Consider the following 21,061-nt stretch of genomic DNA (forward strand, 5'->3'; position numbering starts at 1 on the left):
GATGTAATACGGCGGTGACTGTGCAGAGTGCCAGAGGTCGTGTGCAGGAGCGTGCCACTGGAGCATGATGACACGAGTAACCATTGTATTCAAGAATCCCACAAAAAGGAAACCAAGAAAAGTGATGGGACCAACCCACAATTAAAAAGTCTCCAGATTAAAGACCAAGCATCCAAGCTCATGTTTACCTCTCCGTGGTTGGAGTAGACGAGTCACCTTGAAGTCTTTCTTTGAGCCCCAGTCCTGTGTTCCAGCTCCGGGACAATAGGCCGGCACTTCTCCAGGATCTCCGGCTTCCATGTCTTTTATACATTGGCTTTACTTAAGACAATTATCTTGTTAGATCTTCTCGGTTGTACAACTTTGTCTCGGTTTTATCCACTGTTCCAAGTTTAGTGAGTTTTCTACACAATTTTCCCATATGTTTATTTTCTAGAAGGGCTAGAGAAACAGTTTTGTAGTTCGACCCATTATGTAGTTCTTCCTACATAATGTTTTATGTTTCAACTTTTTGATTATAACCGTTTTCTATCCGATTCTGTTGTAGCAAATGATTGCACGGTGTTTTGTGTTCTTTTGACTTTTTATCTGTTCTGTTCCTGATTTTTTTTTCTTGTTTCCTTGAAGTGTAGGCTTTGTGTTTGTGCAAATACTTTTTCTTTTTTTTTTCTTTTCTTTTTTTTTTTTTTCGTCCTCTGTCCATTTTGGTTGAATGACCCAATATATCCTTGCTATCCCACAAACAATCAGTAGTTATTGGTGTGTAAGGGCTCATGCCATAAATGTTTTTAGTGGGAGATGCTTTGATGTTCCGATCAGCCGATAACCAGGTTACCATGATGTCTGTCTGTATCGGAAAGGTGGATCTGTGATTATTATTATACATTTTTATAGCGCCATTTATTCCATGGCGCTTTACATGTGAAATGGGGGCAAATATAGACAAATACATTAAACATGAGCAAAAAACAAGGCACACAGGTACATAAGGAGGGAGGACCCTGCCCGCGAGGGCTCGCAGGGAGTGGGTGAGAATACACTAGGAGAGGGTAGAGCTGGCTGTGCGGCGGTTCAGTAGTGAGGATCACTGCAGGTTGTAGGCTTGTCGGCAGAGGTGATTCTTCAGGTTCTTTTTGAAGGTTTCCGTGGTAGGCAAGAGTCTGATGTGTTGGGGGTAAAGCGTTCCAGAGTATAGGGGAAGCACGGGAGAAGTCTTGGATGCGGTTGTGGGAAGAGGAGATAAGAGGGGAGTAGAGAAGGAAATCTTGAGAGGATCGGAAGTTGCGTGTAGGTAGGTACCGGGAGACCATGTCACAGATGTATGGAGGAGACAGGTTGTGGATGGCTTTGTATGTCATGGTTAGGCTTTTGTACTGGAGTCTCTGGGTGATAGGAAGCCAGTGAAGGGCTTGGCATAGGGGAGAGGCTGCGGAATAGCGGGGAGACAGGTGGATTAGTCTGGCAGCAGAGTGTAGGATGGATTGGAGGGGTGCGAGTGTGATAGAGGGGAGGCCACAGAGCAGGAGGTTGCAGTAGTCAAGGTGGGAGATAAGGGCATGCACTAGTGTTTTTGTGTTGTCGCGGTCAAGGAATGCATGGATCCGGGAAATATTTTTGAGTTTGAGACAGCAGGAGGAAGCAAGGGCTTGGAAATGTGGCTTGAAAGAGAGGGCAGAGTCGAGGATCACCCCGAGGCATCGGGCGTGCGGGACCGGGGAAAGTGAGCAGCCGTTAACGTTGATGGATAGGTCTGGTGGAGGGATAGAGTGAGATGAGGGAAAGATGATGAATTCTGTTTTGTCCATGTTCAGTTTTAGAAAGCGAGCAGAAAAGAAGGCTGTGATAGCAGACAAACTGTGGGATTTTGGTAAGTAAGGAGGTGAGATCAGGTCCGGATAGGTAGATCTGCGTGTCGTCGGCATAGAGATGGTAGTGCATACCGTGGGATTCTATGAGCTGTCCCAGGCCGAAGGTGTAGATGGAGATGAGTAGGGGTCCTAGAACAGAGCCTTGAAGAACACCAACAGACAAGGGGCGAAGTGAGGAGGTGACGTGGGGGAGGGAGACACAATGTTCGGTCTGTCAGATATGACGAGATCCAGGATAGGGCCTGTGATAAGGATTTGTATGGCTAAAGGTGGCCACTAGTGATGAGCGGGTATACGCGTTGCTCGGGTTTTCCTGAGCACGTTCGGGTGGTCTTCGAGTATTTGTGAGTGCTTGGAGATTGTGTTTTAGTTGCCGCAGTTGCATGATTTACAGCTTCTAGCCAGCCTGAGTACATGTGGGATTCCCTAGCAACCAGGCAACCCCCACATGTACTCTGCTGGCTAGCAGCCGTAAATTATGCAGCGGAGTCAACGAAAACTAAGGCTATATTCACACTTTGCGGATTTTGCTGCGGATCCGCAGCGGATTTGACCGCTGCGGATCCGCAGCAGTTTCCCATGAGTTTACATTACAATGTAAACCTATGGGAAACAAAAAACGCTGTGCACATGCTGCAGAAAAATCCGCACGGAAACGCTGCGGATTACATTCCGCAGCATGTCACTTCTTTTCTGCGGATTTTCACCTGCTCCAATAGAAAACTGCAGTTGAAAATCCGCAGAAGAAAACGCAGTAAAAACCGCGATAAATCCGCAGTAAAAACCGCGATGGGTTTTCACTGCGGATTTTGCAATTCCGCTGCGGAAAAATCCGCAGTGGAATCTGCAAAGTGTGCACATAGCCTAAATATCCGAGCAGTCACAAATTCTTGGAGACCACCCGAGCATGTTCGGGGAAACCCGAGCAACGAGTATATTCGCTCATCACTAGTGATGAGCGAACGTGCTCCGATAAGGTGTTATCCGAGCATGCCCTGGTGCTAATCAAGTGATTTTGGTGTGCTCGAATAATATATATGAGTCCTCGCACCTGCATTTTTCGCAGCTGTCCTATTTGGCTTGGGATTATAAGGGTATGTGTCCACGTTCAGGATTGCATCAGGATTTGGTCAGGATTTTATGTCAGTATTTGTAAGCCAAAACCAGGAGTGGAACAATTAGAGGAAAAGTATAATAGAAACATATGCACCACTTCTGCATTTATCACCCACTCCTGGTTTTGGCTTACAAATACTGACATAAAATCCTGACCAAATCCTGATGCAATCCTGAACGTGGACACATACCCTTAATCCCTCTTTTCATGTGCAGCTTTAGCAGGACACCTAGATCAGCAGAGGGTCAAGCCTCAAAAGGCTGTGATTGACAAATCTCACACCTCGAGCCAGCTAAGCTCAAAACAAAAGGCTTGCTTGCAAAACAGATACCATAACTTTTTTGTTGAGTCAGCTATGATTTCACAAGGAGAATATGGACTTATCGTACATTATTGTCACACACCAGTTACATTTTCAAGATCTCTAGACCAGACTGATCATCCTCCAGGGTCTCAATCCGTTCTAGCAACACAGGATAGGCAGATGCGTAGAATAACTACTAGGAAGCCAAGTAGCAAAGCTGTGTTTGGTCTCAACACGTAGCAGGGACCCAGCCTGATCTAATGGCGCCAAAACTGCCTCCCTAGGACCGTCCATTAAAGAGTTATGACTCCTCTCCGGTTTTGGAGTTTTTAGCTGCTAGAGGCAAGAGGAGGGGATTTAGGTTCAGCCCAGAAGGCGAGGTGGGACCCAAAGGGGAATAAGACATGTGGCCGGTCTCTGTTTATTCCTGCTCTTCACTTCAAAGGTTGGGGCCTTGTTGAGTAACATGCTGTGAGGGACCTAGGAACCAGCCGGCAGCCCAAACCTTTGCGGTCCAGCACACATATGGTCACCCATTGACAATTGCCATGAGCATGATAGTCCTTGTCAATATGAGGAATTTACCGCTTATTAATATTTTCATTCGTTCTTAGCATATGAACACTTTTGTTAATGGCTTGTTCCCTTGGAGACCGACCACTGCTAGATAACCGAACATGCACATGCTTACAAGCTATTTTTTCCTATGAGATTCGTAAATGCCAACTTTCCAGAATCGTTGGAGCGTATCATTACATACTAATCCCAGCGAGCTTCAGATCAGTGCTTACAAGTCCTACAACAGCCGGTGGTCAATCTCCTAGGCAACGAGCTGTAAGCAAAGGTAAAATGTCAATATTTCAAGAACGGCTGCAACCTTTAATAAGTGGTAAACTACAAAAGTGCTTGTATTTCCGACAATATCCCTCTAGAAAATGGGGAATAATACTTAAAGGTGGAAATTCAGTTCACGTCGTGTTAGTCTTACATTTGGCATTAGAGGCTTTAACATGACGTGAACACACGGCTTTAGTCTGATTTTAGGCCATTGAATCAATACATCAGGTAATCAATGATGGCTCTCAATCACCCGGTCATTTCTATGGTATTGGGAAAAGGAGATGTTATTTACACATCTGGTGACGACACGGCTTGACAGTAATGGCTTACAATGGACGTGGTCCTTCAGATCTCAATGTTGCCTTTTAATAATTTTTCTTTGATTCCAGCTATTTTTTTTTTCCTGAGGTCCCACTGTGACCTTAAGAAACGTGCCCGAATGCATTAATTCTGAAATCATAAAGTGACAGGAAGAACAAGTCTTGGTGGCGGAGTCACATCCATGCGTGACAGCGTGAAACCGAGAGGGTCATTCCCTTGAGACCTGATAGAAAGGGACACAGATTGCGCCACATGGCCGTTCTCTGGTGGGATGAAAGAGCAGCTATTCTCTTTCTTAATTGTTTGTAAGTCAGATGAAAACATACTCTTAAAGACAAAAAGGCCACTTTTGCAAAAATACTAGTCCTTAATATTCCATATGTCAGCAGGTTTTTTCTATGTAATCTGATGTAGGTGCAAATACCCTGATTCCATTTGTGTCATTTACTTGGCTCTGTTTTGCTGTTTTAGTACAATCGGGCTTTTATTAGCAGGAGATCATCACTAGAAGACTAGGTGTCACGTGCCTCCTAGTCTAGTCACGCACCCACCACTGATTGGCTGCTTTCTTTCTACAGCTGCCAATCCGTGGTGTGGGCGGGGTTATATATATAGATATGCAGCAGAGAAAACTGATCGTATCACAACTGCCGCACTCAGTAAACTAAGCGCTACATCACTGGAATGAGGGTCTCTGTCCCAACATCATGCTGCTCTCAGATTACATAGCAAAAACCTGCTGACTAATTCCCTTTAACATCTGGACCTCTAACATAACCTATGGCAGCCCCATTATTTAGTATTATGCAGGATTGGCTTGCATTGACTTAATGAAAATCTTCCGAGACTGATCCTCTAAACGGGCCCATACATGGGTAGCAGATGACCAGCATGTTATCCTATGTGCAGGTGGCGGGCGTCACATATAGGCGCTGTCATACCACAATCACTTCTCACTTTTACTTCAATAGTTTGTTGAAACAAGCAAAGGACATGACCAGGAATAGTCCAAACAGACCGGGCCCGATGTGTGCAGAGATGACACAGACGGACCCTCATGTAAAGGGCGAGTTCACCTCTGAAGATCTGTTTACATCTAGGCAGGATCTAATTACCATAACTTTTTTTTGCACTGACTTTATGCTATTCATTCAGCTGTATTCAATGCTGCCCTTTTCTGGTTGCTGATTTTAGGAGGGCACGGGTTCTCCTCGGGGAGGGCATTTGGTGCAAATAATCTTACAGGCAATGCTGGGAAAAATATACAAATAAGCTCTCCACCTACAGGAGAAAACGGTCTATCTGGTGCCACCTACAGGTAGCTACTCTCTAAGTCAGCGTCCCAGCTTTGAAACATGCCAAGGAATCTCAGCCTGACCGGAGACCCCCATCTGTTTGGGGGTTGCTGCTTGGAATTTTGTGCCTCCAAAAGCATCCCTAGCCAATAATTTACATAACTATACATCTGGGGGGATAGAAAGTGGCAAAAATATGCATTTTTGCACAGGGCTGTGGAGTCGGTAAGCCAAATCTCCGACTCCTCAATTTCCATGACTCCTACTCCACGACTCAGACTTCCTCATACCAGGGTTGTAAAGTCGGTAAACCAAACCTCTGACTCCAACTCCTCAATTTCCATGACTCCAACTCCACGACTCCCTCATAGCAGGGTTGTGGAGTCGGTAAGCCAAACGTCTGACTCCTCAATTTCCATGACTCCGACTCCCTCATACTAGGGTTGTGGAGTCGGTAAGCCAAACCTCCGACTCCTCAATTTCCATGACTCCAACTCCACGACTTCCTCATACCGGGGTTGTGGAGTCGGTAATTCAAACCTCCGACTCCTCAATTTCCATGACTCTAACTCCACGACTCCCTCATACCAGGGTTGTAAAGTCGGTAAGCCAAACCTCCGACTCCAACTCCTCAATTTCCATGACTCCGACTCCACGACTCCGACTCCCTCATACTAGGGCTGTGGAGTCGGTAAGCCAAACCTCCGACTCCAACTCCGACTCCACCAAAATGGGCTCAGACTCCAGCTCCACGACACCAACTCCACAGCCCTGTCAGACCATGAAGCAGAAGGAGCAACTGTAATATGGAACCTGCAGAATTGTGAATGCAGCTCTGGAGAGAATTGAGAGATTACGATCCAGGACCTCCATGTTTCTAGGCAGTAGTGCTAACTTACTTGGCCGCCATGCTACTCAACACTGAAAATTACAGGTAGAATTTTTAGATTTTCTACAGGAAAGAGTGGGGGAAAAAAACCTACAGCAGATGTGACTTGATTTCAATAGAGATGGTGCGAATCGTTTTTCAGGTCCCCGGTCAGTAGTCCTCTTACCTGAAGATATCCCTGACTCCTGTTTTGATAAGCCGGCCTGGCACGACATCACCGTTGTGCTGTGACGCGCGTGTGACATCTTGCCAGGCCTACTAATCAAAAGAAGAGCCTTCGTCAATCAAGAGAAGAACCGGTTTGACGTCGAAGCTCGATTTCTCGGCGCTGTAACGGCTGGTGGGGGTGATATGATCAGAAGATGACAGCTCCTCTCGCAGAATCAACTGCTTGTCGGAGGTTTCAAGGAGGGGGGACAGACTGGCAGCCATCATATTAAACGGGTTGTCTGTGATGAGGAAGAACTTGTGAAGAACTCCTCTCTGATTCACGCTTAGTGTGTGTATATCGGTCGGTCACATTAGCTTTGTGCTTGTGCCGTGCGATGAGTAGAACTTGTGGAACTTGAGATGCGTGGAAATCGTTGAAAATCACTTATTTGTTTGGCAAGATGTAATTACCTAGAGGGAACTGAAATATTTGGGAATTTTATAATGAATCTGCCATAAGAATTTTATTAACTTTTTTTTATGGCCTGAACAGATATTGTAAGAAAAATGACATGTCCGTGTCAGAGGGGCGAATTGTTTCCATCCTGAGATCAGCATTGTCTGGGGTGTTCGGCAGACACTTGACCTTCTATAGACATGAGCACTGGAGCTCAACCCCGACAGGAGGATAGGATCAGTCATGCAGTAGGCCATTTTCCTTGATACAATTGAACATCTAAGATCACTGGAATTGGCAGGATTTTGTGCCTGGCAAGCTTGAAGAGCCCCTCCATGCACGTTCGGCCCAAAAATTCAACATGTCCAATTTTTCCAATCCCTATACATCTTCAAATGAAGAAAAGTCAGGACAATCCTGCAAACATCAGATGGGTCCTGTGCAGATGAAATCAGCAGGACTGATAATCATTTGAGCATGGAAACTTTTTCGTGGGCTTTAGGGCAGTTAGTTGTTTAGTGGGATGGAAAAAGTCAAGGATCACAGGAAGGGGTCTTTGGTAAAGCAAATTTACAGCCCGCTGACTGCCACTTTGGGGGCTCATGTAGCGCCGCTGGTCCTGTTTTATAAGGGGACCATCCAAAATTCCCTCGAGATGAGCAGGATTGGCCAGCGAACTAATGTGTATTGGGACATCCTGAAAGTTCTCTAGGGTCTGAAGGTTTGGACATGTTGGGTTTCACCATGCTTAATCTTTGCTTACCCCAGCCAGATACTCTGGTAGAAGGAGGTTGTGTAATATTAACCAAAAAAGTTCCATCTAAATAACACACAGGAGCGACAGAAAGCACCAGATGGAGATGATCTGCTGCCAGAATACTTCTCTCTCGTATACCAAGTTTTACATGTTTATGAAGGAGTTTCAAAAACATTCATCCCGTTGTGGGGGTGGTTGGTTTTCATGTCTTCAAACCTTCTGATTGATAATTGAGTTAGTGGCATAACTTGAAGGTTGCGGACTCTGAAGCAAAATCTGTAATAAGGCTTCCTCTAGGCTCGAGGAGGGAAGTTTTTGGCTCCAGGAGGGAAGTTTTTGGCCCCCTCTAGGCTCCAGGAGGGAAGTTTTTGGCCCCCTCCAGGAGAGACGTTTTTGGTTCCTTCTAGGCTCCAGGAAGGAAGATTTTGACCCCTCTAGACTCCAGGAAGGAAATTTTTGTCCTCCTCTAGGTTTCAGGAGGAAAGTTTTTGATCCGCCTCTAGGCTCCAGGAGGGAAGGTTTTGTCCCCCTCTAGGCTCCAGGAGAGAAGGTTTTGGCCCCCTCTAGGCTCCAGGAGGGAAGTTTTTGGTTCCTTCTAGGCTCCAGGAGGGAAGATTTTGACCCCTCTAGGCACCAGGGGGGGAGTCTTTGGCCTCCTCTAGGCTCCAGGAGGGACATTTTTGGTTCCTTCTAGGCTCCAGGAAGGAAGATTTTGACCCCTCTAGACTCCAGGAAGGAAGATTTTGACCCCTCTAAACTCCAGGAAGGAAATTTTTGTCCCCCTCTATGCTTCAGGAGGAAAGTTTTTGACCCCCTCTAGGCTCCAGGAGGGAAGTCTTTGGCCTCCTCTGGGCTCCGGGAGGCAAGTTTTTGGCCCCCTCTAGGCTCTAGGAGGGAAGTCTTTGGCCTCCTCTGGGCTCCGGGAGGCAAGTTTTTGGCCCCCTTTAGGCTCTAGGAGGGAAGGTTTTTGTTCCTTCTAGGCTCCAGGAGGGAAGATTTTGACCCCTCTAGGCACCAGGGGGGAAGTCTTTGGCCTCCTCTGGGCTCAGGGAGGGAAGTTTTTGGGCCCCTCTAGGCACCAGGAGGAAAGTTTTTGGCCCCCTCTAGGCACCAGGAGGGAAGCCTTTGGCCCATTCTAGGCTCTAGGGACAAAGCTTTAGTAGGCTCCAGCATCCGGGTGCAAGGCTGACCCCCTGCACCCAGTATAGTTATGCGCCTGAAATTAGTGGCTGCCATCTTTGTCCATCTTTGTGCTTAGGTGTGGCACGGAGCAGATAAAATCGCTCGCACCATGTAACCTAAATACTTTTTGGTCTCTTGTTGTCCAATTCTGCCACTTTCAGATCCTTGGAGAATTTCCAGAGCTCTCAGCCTTAAGTCGTCCCTTTGATGAGTTAGTTTTTCCTCTAACCTCAGTCGGTGTCTGTTTTTTGTATTCTTTCTGTCCTTTTCACCTCCCGCTTATATATCCCTGCGTTATTTATGGAGGCGCCCTCTTATATGGACCTGTCACTGTGTAGCCTCGTACAATGTATAGATTTCCTCCATATTCCCATACATAAACCACGGTCCGGCTTTGTTATTTGACGTGTAGCCCTTTTATCTCGTTTCATGCATTTTAAGCGTCGGAGGACATAAGATTTGATTTATGGTCGGAGGACGTCATTTATCCAACTGAAAAATTCACGTTGCGTTTCCAGGAATGATCTGTAGTTAGTAATTGTCAGAATTGGTGCTATAATCAGAGATGTTTTATATCTTTCAGGAAGTGACTCTAGTTGCCCCCGAGTCGCCGTCAGAACAAGCAAGGCGGATGTTCCAAACCTACGATCCAGAAGGTGGGTGTGCGCGCTGTTGTCTGCAGGTAGCAGCCGAAACGGATATAGAAAGGACTTCTTGTAACTGGACGACATCTCCGATGGCAGACAGTCTCATGTCATCAGGCTGCTTCACCATTATACTTCATGCAGTACAAAACACATCCCCCAAAGGGGTTCTCCACTCTAGTTGATTCCTATTAATGGTCCCCCAACAATAAACTGGTAATCCCTATTAATGGTCCCCCCAACAATAAACTGGTAATCCACATTAATGGTCCCCCAACAATAAACTGGTAATCCCTATTAATGGTCCCCCCAACAATAAGCTGGTAATCCCTATTAATGGTCCCCCAACAATAAACTGGTAATCCCTATTAATAATCCCCCAACAATAAGATGGTAATCCCTATTAATGGTCCCCCAACAATAAACTGGTAATCCCTATTAATGGTCCCCCAACAATAAACTGGTAATTCCTATTAATGGTCCCCCCAACAATAAACTGGTAATCCACATTAATGGTCCCCCAACAATAAACTGGTAATCCCTATTAATGGTCCCCCCAACAATAAACTGGTAATCCACATTAATGGTCCCCCAACAATAAACTGGTAATCCCTATTACTGGTCCCCCAACAATAAGATGGTAATCCCTATTAATGGTCCCCCAACAATAAACTGGTAATCCCTATTAATGGCCCCCCCAACAATAAACTGGTAATCCACATTAATGGTCCCCCAACAATAAACTGGTAATCCCTATTAATGGTCCCCCCAACAATAAACTGGTAATCCACATTAATGGTCTTCCAACAATAAACTGGTAATCCCTACTAATGGTCCCCCAACAATAAACTGGTAATTCCTATTAATGGTCCCCCCAACAATAAACTGGTAATCCACATTAATGGTCCCCCAACAATAAACTGGTAATTCCTATTAATGGTCCCCCAACAATAAACTGGTAATCCACATTAATGGTCCCCCAACAATAAACTGGTAATCCACATTAATGGTCTTCCAACAATAAACTGGTAATCCCTATTACTTATCCCCCAACAATAAACTGGTAATCCCTATTAATAATCCCCCAACAATAAGATGGTAATCCCTATTAATGGTCCCCCAACAATAAACTGGTAATCCACATTAATGGTCCTCCAACAATAAACTGGTAATCCCTATTACTGGTCCCCCAACAATAAACTGGTAATCCATATTAATGGTCCCCCCCACAATAAACTGGTAATCCCTATTAATAATCCCCCAACAATAAGATGGTAATCCCTATTAATGGTCCCCCAACAATAAACTGGTAATCTCTATTAATGGTATCCCAATAGTAAGATGGTAATCCTTAATAAGAGTCCCCCAACAATAAGTTGGTAATCCCTATTAATGGTCCCCCAACAATAGACTGGTAATCCACATTAATGGTCCCCCAACAATAAACTGGTAATCCCCCCAACAATAAGCTGGTAATTACTATTAATGGTCCCCCAACAATAAACTGGTAATCCACATTAATGGTCCTTCAACAATAAACTGGTAATCCCTATTAATGGTCCCCCCAACAATAAACTGGTAATCCCTGTTAATGGTCCCCCAACAATAAGCTGATAACAGGCTGCTTTGCTGGTGGAAAACCCCAATGATGAGTTGCAATCGATGATTGATTCCGTACTTCTCCTGCAGCACTCCCACAGGGCAAATTGAGTATTACACCGTTGTCATTGAAGTCAATGATCCATCTATGTTGTGTATGGATTTGTCATCTCTTATAGTGCTAAAGATGAGGGCCGTGTTTGGGAAACCTTCCACTTCATATTTAATCCCTTTTAAAGGGGTTGTCAACTACTAACAATTGTTCGATAGGCTCAGAATAGGTTAATATAGTTAGAAAATCAATACTCTCCGATCCAGTTTCTGCTTCCTGAAGACGTGATCTCTGCAGCCTCACCGTCTGAGGTTCAATGGTCCAGGGACTCTATTAGTTGCTACATATTACTTAATAGGCAAAGGTATTTTGTATACCACAATGATGTCACGATTTCGCTTAAAGGAACACACCAGGAAAAACTGTTCCTCTTTCTTTACCTAATTCCAGGTCTATATAGGGGGTGCATGAGTTTAGGTCTTCGTTTTCTGTGTCCTTCAACACATAGTACGACATGCACTAGACATAATGTTTCTTCGTAGTGTTCCTTTAATATCTGCCGTATATATACAAAGCGTACAGGCGGAGTAGTAAGGCATCGATGTTTACCCTAGAGGAGCGAAGGTGGTGACGTACCGGACTATAAAAGCTGGTCTGTATAGTAAAGCTGGACCCGTCACATCAACCAGTAGAGCACTTCATAATACAACACGTACAACGCTTCCTGGCAGCATAAAACATTTGTAATGGGAAGAAGGATAAACCACAGAAGTGGTTTCCAGTGGCGGTCCTGGATCTAAGTGCTATTCCGTGTAACCAGAGTTGTGAAGTTATTATTGCAAGCTCTGCGGGCATTGTACGAATCAATCCATCCTCGGTTATACGGCCGCGGTCAATCAAGTCCTAAAGCATAGTATTCTAGAGAAATCTCCGCAGACAGTGATGGAAAATGATACGGAAAATCAGATTTATATCGAAGTTGCTGGGAGAGGAGTGAATGTGTCCATGTAGCACAGCTGCTATTCCAATTAACCCGGCTTCTAATTGACTTAAGAAACTTGATCAGGCCGCACTCCGGCTCCATTCGTCCCGATTTTTCAATAGTGTAGCAGATATTTTCTTAGTGGAAATGGTTCGTTTTGTTTGGGTTTGGCCCTGGAGTCTGTATATATTATATACACATCAATTGTTGTATAGTCATGATTCTCATGCTGTTTTTAGTATATGAAATCTTAAGTTATGGACAGCTGTGACAATGACTTTTACAAAGGTTAGCGGTTACCTTGAGTTAAAAAGTCGCACTACGTTTCAGTCTGCAATTTGCGTTCCTTTATTCGGTTTCAGACCCCCTGATGCACAAGTTTGCAGCCTGATCCAGGTTTGACATTTTTCTCATGCGGATGTCTCGCTCCCGGTAATACATGCTGGACGTGAGGTTTGTGTGTCGCTAGCTCTCGTGTATCAGCACAGCTTCATTCCTGGACTGATTTCTCCTTCTACACCTCATGCGTTGTGCCTACACAGAGACCGAGAAATATCATTATACAGTACTGTGCAAAAGTTTTAGGGAGGTTTGGAAAAATTCTAGAAAGTAAAAATAAAAAAATTGAAAAAAAAGCTTTCAAAAATAGAAGTTTTAGTAACTTATTTTTATCAGTAAATAAAAAGCAAAGTGAATGAAGAAAAGAGAAATCTAAATCACATCAATATTTTGAGTGACCGCCCTTTGCCTTCAGCAGTTCTTCCTCTAGGTACTTGTACTTGTTTACCTTTTTTTTTTAAAGCACTCAACAGGGAGGTTGCGCCAAACATCTTGGAGAACCAAACCCAGATCATCTGTGGATGTCACTGGTGCAAATCCTTCTATCTCTTCATGTGATCCCAGACTGGATGATGTGAGATCAGGGCTCTGTGGGGGCCGGATCATCACTTCCAGGACTCCTTGTTCTTATTGACATTGGCTGGACATTTGTGGTCGTAATTCTGCTGCAGAATAAATTTGGAGCCAGTCAGACACCTCCCTGTTGATATTACATGGTGGATAAGTATCTTCCTGTATTTCTCAGGTTTGAGGACAGCATTAATCCTGACCAAATCTACAACTCCATCTACTGAAATGCAGCTACAAACCAGCCATAACCTTCCACTGATCCTTCAAACTCTTTATTGTGCCGCTCTCCAGTCCTTTGGTAAACTAACCTTGCTGATGCAGTATGACTGCCTTGCGGATGCTGCAAGACTGCAGTGCGGATGCTGCATGACTGCCTTGCGGATGCTGCATGACTGCCTTGCGGATGCTGCAGGACTGCCTTGCGGATGCTGCAGGACTGCCTTGCGGATGCAGCACGACTGCCTTGCGGATGCAGCACGACTGCCTTGCGGATGCAGCACGACTGCCTTGCGGATGCAGCACGACTGCCGTGCGGATGCTGCACGACTGCCGTGCGGATGCTGCACGACTGCCGTGCGGATGCAGCACGACTGCCTTGCGGATGCAGCACGACTGCCTTGCGGATGCTGCACGACTGCCGTGCGGATGCAGCACGACTGCCTTGCGGATGCAGCACGACTGCTTTGCGGATGCAGCACGACTTCCTTGTGGATGCAGCACGACTGCCGTGCGTATTGTTGCTGTGCTCACTCTTGACTTGTGTCATAAAACTGTCTTCTACAACCTCACCTATTTAATGACTTTCAGCCTACGTATAAAAATGATGATCATCACCTGTTTGGTTTAATTTGTCACTTATACACCTGACTATTATATTACAAAGTTCCTGACATTGCAAGTGTACCTATGATACCGTTTTGAAGGCAAAGGCGGTCTCTCCAAATATTGGTGTGATTGAATTTTTTTCTTCTTTCAGGCTATGTGCACACGTTCAGGATTTCTCGCACAAAATTCCTGAGAAAATCCTGAAATTTTCTGCAAGAAATCCGCAAAAAATCTGCATGCATTTTTGCCGCGTTTTTTGTGCGTTTTTGATGCGTTTTTTTCCGGACATTTCGCAATGCATTTTGTAGTGGGAAATCCGCAAAAAAAACCGCAAAATTAATGAACATGCTGCGTTTTTTACCGCAATGTGCACAAAACATGCAGAATTCATTCTAAATGATGGGATGCTTATTGTATGCTTTTTTTTGCAAACGCAAAAAAAAGCAACGTGTGCACAAAGCCTCACTGTGCATTGTGATAATTGTTAAAAATAAATGATTAACACTTCTCGTTTTTACAGCATTCTTACTTTGCAACATCTTTTCACATCTGACTTTGCACTGTCCTGTGTGTACCCCCAAATATTGCAAACAAAAATAGTCCCAATCAAATATACATACATATATATAAAAAAAAAATATTTGGGCTTCTGAAATATGGGGGGGAAGTGTCCTAAAGGGTTAACCATTAAAAATCCTTCTCTGTAGTGACCCTTTGCCTTCTGATTCTGCTCCCCATGGCGGCCTCCATACTATAAATGTGACAAAATATGATTCATCCCAGGAGAGAACATAAAGAGGAGCACACAGAAAACTTCATAGTCGAGTTCTGATATCTCGAGCCAAAAGTTCCTAATTCCTCCCCTTCAGCACATTCATACCGTTCCTCCACCGTCACATATGACATCTGCGCTTGTCACATTCCATTCATCCTCAGTGTAACACATTCATGTTATTTGATCTTGGTTTCTTACATAGGGGTAGATTAAAGGGGTCTTATTATGTGACAGCATATCGCTGGGATACGGTCTCCGTTTATGATCGGTGGTGGTCTGACCTCTAGAGTCCTAAGAATTAAGGGGATGTTATGTAGTTAAAGGGATTTTGTTAGAAGGTTTTTGCTATGTAATCTAAGAGCAGCATGATGTAGCGGCTGAGACCCTGATTCAAGTGATGTCACTTACTAGGCTGTTTTCAATAAAATCAGTGTTTAATCAGCAGATTATCATTACAGGACTAGGTGTCTTGTGCCTCCTAGTCCTTTTGCTCTGTATAACCCCGCCTCCACCACCGATAGGCAGTCTATGCACAGTGTACACAGAATGCTGCCAATCGGAGGTGTGGGCGGGGTTATACAGGTCTCAGCATTTTGAGCTCCTCTAGATCTGCAGCAGAGAAAACTCTGATTGTATCAAAATGACAGAAAACAGCCCAGAAAGTGACACATCGCTGGAATCGGGGTCTCAGCCGCTACTACTTAGTCTTGCTCTCAGATTACATAGTGAAAAGCTGCTGACAGATCCCCTTTACATTTTTGCTATCAGCACATGCATAAAGTTGTGCTCAACTATGAGTCGTATGTAATTTTACCGTGACCCAATGAACCCCTAGCCCAAGCATAAGTCTCCCTCACCCTCCCGAAGAAAAAAGCAGGATGCAGCTACCATTAAAGGGGCGGTGTATGAGCTCCCAATGACACAGATGAGCTCCCACTTGTGAAGAGTTTTATCATTTAGGACAACGACCGTACGAACTCTAATGCCCAAATCCGAAGAGGAAATCAACCGATATTGTGTGTTTTATGTGCAACTTTTACCCTTTACAATGTGCGGTGTCTCCACAATGAAGTCCACAAGCACAAGGGTGATTTTGTGCGAGTCTCCTATGGATGAGTCCCAGGACTGTCCATGTATTGATACAATCCGTCAGCAGCAGTGATCGGCCGTCCTTCTCATTGACTCCTTCTATATGGGCAGATGGATTATTCTACGCAACTGGAAAAAAGGCGTTCATCGGGATAAAGTGATGGAATGGTAACACATTGCAGAGTCCCAGCGCATGAAGCAGAATGACTGACTCTGCTCTGCTGCATCATTACAGCAGATATCATGGGTACCCTTGTTATATGGACGATGATAGGAGGGGGCTTCACTGTAATCGAATTACTCGGCAGCTTATTTGGAGTAAATTAGCTGCATCCACCGAGGAAATAGGGCAGGTGTGAGGGCGGAAATAGAGCGGTTACCGCAGTCTTGGGTTTCTCTGACACTTCATCTTCTGCTCCTGCAAGAACGGAGCCATAATTGGGATCCCGGTATACACTTATAGGGGTCTACCATTTATTGTCAGGCTGTGCGCCATTAGTCACCTAAAATTATTGTGGCTAATTGGATCCCAAGAGAGGCACATACAGGAGGTGTGTGTGTGTTGCAGGGATTCCCGCTCTCTGGTCGACACCAGAGTTCACCGATTCTTGTGTCAAACCATTGTGAGCTTTATTGATCTACATAAACTTGTACAGCTCTTTAAAGGGACACTGTCACCTGAATTTGGAGGGAACAATCTTCAGCCATGGAGGCGGGGTTTTTGGGTGTTTGATTCACCCTTTTCTTACCCGCTGGCTGCATGCTGGCCGTAATATTGGATTGAAGTTCATTCTCTGTCCTCCGTAGTACATGCCTGCACAAGGCAAGATTGCCTTGCGCAGGCGTGTACTATTGAGGACAGAGAATGAACTTCAATCCAATATTGCAGCCAGCATGCAGCCTTTAAATGCAAAAAAAGAGATTCTGACTTGTCTCTCTGCAGCTCCAACGCAAATCACTCTGCTCCACTTCCCTGCAGCTGATTGACCCCACAGTGAACACAGAGCCTGGCTGTAGTCATAGCTAACCAGGTGCACTAATCAAAAGCTCCAGTGCTAGGGCTTAACCCTGTCCTACCTGGCTTGCCTACAGTGTAATAAATATATATATATATATATATATATATATAATTATATGTGTGTTCTGTATCTCCTCCATTCTGCAATTTTTTATTTTTTTTTAAATACGTTTACGCTTAATTGGTGAATGCTATCTGCTTCATACTGCATTTGATTTTAGGCATTACTTGGTGAGCACTTTTTTTTTTATTTTTTGCACCTGTGTTGAAGCTAGCAAGTTTGTGAATAATTGTACTTGTCGTGTGGTTGTGCCAACCCGGATTTTTTTTTTCTAACATATATTTCTATACATATGTATGTAATGTACATGTGTGTGTTAATATGTATGTTTATGTATAGATATATGCGTTTCTATGTATATACTTGTGTTTTATTTATTTATATTTGTGTATGTATATATGTTTTGTGTGAACTATATGTATAGATCTGTGTGTGTGTGCATATTATATCTATAGATGTGTTTTTTATGTGCGCATATATAGGTGTGTGTTTTGTATGTGCATATATATATACACTGCTCAAAAAATAATGGGAACACTTAAATAAAACAAAGTAACTCCGTGTCAATCACACTTCTGTGATATCAACCTGTCCAGTTATGAAGCGACACTGATTGTGAATTAATTTCTCCTGCTTTTGTGCAAATGGAACAGACAACAGGTAGAAATGATCGGCAATTAGCAAGACAACCCCTATAAAGGAGCGGGTCTGCAGGGGGTGACCACATACTATTTCTCTGTTCTCATCCTTTTTGGCTGCTGTTTTGGTCACTTTTGCATTGTCATTGCTCTCACCCCTAAAGGTTCTGTACAGTAACATGAGGCGGTGTCTACAACTCACAGATGCTGCTCAGGTAGTACAGCTCATCCAGGATGGCACATCACTGCGAGCTGTGGCAAGAAGGGTAGCTGTGTCTGTCAGCATAGTGTCATTACACCAGGATATGTGGAGGGCAACAATCCAGCAGCAGGACCGCTACCTCCTCCTTTGTGCAAGGGGGAGCAGTGCCAGAGCCCAGCAAAATGACCTTGAGTAGTCCACTAACATCCATGTGTCTGCTCACACTGTCAGAAACAGACTCCATGAGGGTGGTATGAGGGCCCTATGTTCACAAGTGGGTGTTGTGCTTTGTGTCCAACACTATGCAGGGCGACTGGCATTTGCCACAGAAAACCAAGATTGCCAGATTCGACATTGGCGCCCTGTGCTCTTAATGGATGAGAGCAGGTTTACACTGAGCACATTTGACAGACATGACAGTCTGGAGACGCTGTGGAGAACGTTCTACTGACTGCAACATCCTCCAGCATGATCAGTTTGGTGTGGGGAGACATTTCTTTGGAGGGCCGCACAGCCCTCCATGTGCTCGCCAGAGGTATCCTGACTACCACTAGGTATCGGGATAAGATCTTCAGACCCCTTGTGAGACCATATGCTGGAGCACCAGGCTATGGCCTCATGTGGCTGGAGTGTGTCAGCAGTTCCTGCATGATGAAGACCTTGATGCTATGGACTGGCCCGCCCGTTCCCCAGACTTAAATCCAATCTTGCACATCTGGGACATCAGGTCTCGCTCCATCCTCCAACGTCATGTTGTACCAAAGACTGTCCAGGAGTTGGCGGATGATTTAATCCAGGTCTGGGAGGAGATCGATCATTAGAACATCCGCCACCTCATCAGGAGCATGCCCAGGCATTGTAGGAAGGTCATACAGGCACATGGAGGCCACACACACTACTGAGCATCATTTCCTTGAGGCATTTCCACTGAGGTTGGATCAGCCTGTAATTTGATTTGCCACTTTGATTTTGAGCATCATTCCAAATCCAGGCCTCCATGGGATATTAATTTTGATTTACATTGAACATTTTTATGTTTTATGGTTCATACATAAGAACATTGGGCTTACCCGAGCATCAGTGTATGTCCAATTGGGAGAGGGGAATGAGCTGCTGCCAGCCATCTATGAAGGTGACTTATCTCCCCCGGGGAAGAAAAGATTTGGGTTGTTGCATTTCTCAGACATCATCTTTTGGTTGGCCCCCATACACATTACATGATTGCACTAGGTCGCTATCCTATGCATAATGCAGGTTTCTTTTTTTTTCCGTCTAATGAATGCTAAAGGTAAAGGTCATTAAATCCATGTGAATCCCGCTTCAAACATCTCCATAATGTGTCCACTATGGAAGTCTGTATGTCGAATACAAGGTTCTACATTTTTGTCTGCCTCGTTCCATTCCCAGAGGGGATCCTGTTCTCGGCGAGGCTGGTATGCGTCCACGGCAGGCAAAGATAATTAATTAATGGATAGAAGTACAGTTGGGACATGGAATCCATTTGCTTCCCGGGCAGGTTGGGGATGACAAGTAATGCTATAGGCTTCTGTATGAAGGTCTGCATAATGTTCCTCTCCTTAATGCAAATCCTGCCGAGCACTAATGAAGCCTAAACATCTGGCAACACTCACACCGTAACAATGTGTCATTAACATTGCATGTTCCAGAGAGGTTCTCCTCCTGTCGGGAGCCCGCAATTTGTCTCTGATAGTCGGGGTGACTGCGTCCTAACATGTCAGGGAGGAGTTGGGGGAAAAGGGACACATGGTCGGAGAGCGTTGGTAAAAGTCATCCATTCTCCCCAACAGCTGGTCTAATTCACAGTCACAACAAGCTTAGATGTAAACAGATGGGGGGCTACCCCCTGGACACATGCTGGATGCCCGTCAGTCTCCCATCTAAAACCCAGGGCGTCCAAGCCCCAATTCTGAAGATTCTCTGGCTTTTTTTTTTTCGTTACGTTTTTTTTTTTCGGGTACTTTTATTTGTTTTGTATCTGATTATTTGTCTATCATTTAGAAGAAATTTGATTTAAAGGAGTTGTCTGTGGGTCTAAAAATTATTATACAATTTTTTTTTATTTTTTTTTTTTAAATGGCTCAGTCCATAAAGTGTCAAAATATATATATATATATATATATATATATATATATAAGATAACCCTCACCCAATCTTTCACAGCTCCTGTTCCGAAGCTTAATCCATCTTCTCTGCTTGTCTCAGTTTTCTGGTCCTGTCTCTACACAGTCAATGCCCAGTCAGCCAATCACTGGCCACAGTGATGTCACACCTCTCCAGTGATTGGCTGATTGGGCTGGCGTGTCAAGGCGGAGCCGGGATGTACAGAGCACCAGAGACTGGACAATCTTCAGAACAAGAAGTTCAAAGGATTTATTAAGGTATTAATTTTTTAAAAAAACAACTTTTTACTAATCTGAGCCCTTCTAAAAATCATTTTTATCTCCTGGTTGAATAGAATCCTATTTAAAAAATAAAAATGTAAAAAAAAGTGTGTTTCTACAGATGACTTTCTTTTTTAATTTTTTTTATTTATTTTTTGTTACAGAGAATGGCTTTATTCCTGATGCTTTGCTAGAAGAGGTGATGAAAGCTTTGGATCTTGTCTCAGAACCGGAATAGTAAGTGCAGAATTAAGCATGCATATAATTAGCATTTCCTGCTTACGCCCGGGGGTGGGAACAGATGGCAAAAGCGGAGACTCTTAAAAAGTTTAGTAACTGTCCTCAGCCCTTTAAGAAAAGTTACTAGTCATATCCTATTCATACTTGACCAATCAAATTAGGATACAGGCATGCTAGTCTTTGGTTGACGCAATGTTATTATTTTATGGATTTAATGCCAAACTTATAAAAACTTTAAAAACATTTTTTATTTATTTTAAAAAATAAAATCCATAATATTCACAATGAAAAAGCTGTGTGAAGATGAACTTCACTTTTTTTTTTTTTTTTTTTTTTTTTTTTTACTCTTCCGATGAAATTGAAAATATATAATTTTCTTTCTGGAAAGTAAAAAAAAAATATAAAAAATTAGTGATGATGTGGCTGTCTGCGGCCACCACTAGAA

The 21,061-nt window shown here is 44.1% G+C and overlaps 1 protein-coding gene across 1 annotated transcript in view; it reads left to right on the forward strand.

Moving 5' to 3' along the window:
* MINDY3 (MINDY lysine 48 deubiquitinase 3) overlaps nt 1-21,061 on the forward strand; it is a 115,100-nt gene that overhangs the window by 82,849 nt on the left and 11,190 nt on the right. Inside the window, exons 12-13 of the mRNA XM_069729447.1 lie at nt 9,764-9,836; nt 20,541-20,613. Of these exons, the coding sequence (XP_069585548.1) occupies nt 9,764-9,836; nt 20,541-20,613 (146 nt within the window). The remainder of the gene's footprint in view (nt 1-9,763; nt 9,837-20,540; nt 20,614-21,061) is intronic.

The sequence above is a fragment of the Ranitomeya imitator genome, chromosome 6 (assembly GCF_032444005.1).
Source record: "Ranitomeya imitator isolate aRanImi1 chromosome 6, aRanImi1.pri, whole genome shotgun sequence".
Classification (NCBI taxonomy): domain Eukaryota; kingdom Metazoa; phylum Chordata; class Amphibia; order Anura; family Dendrobatidae; genus Ranitomeya; species Ranitomeya imitator.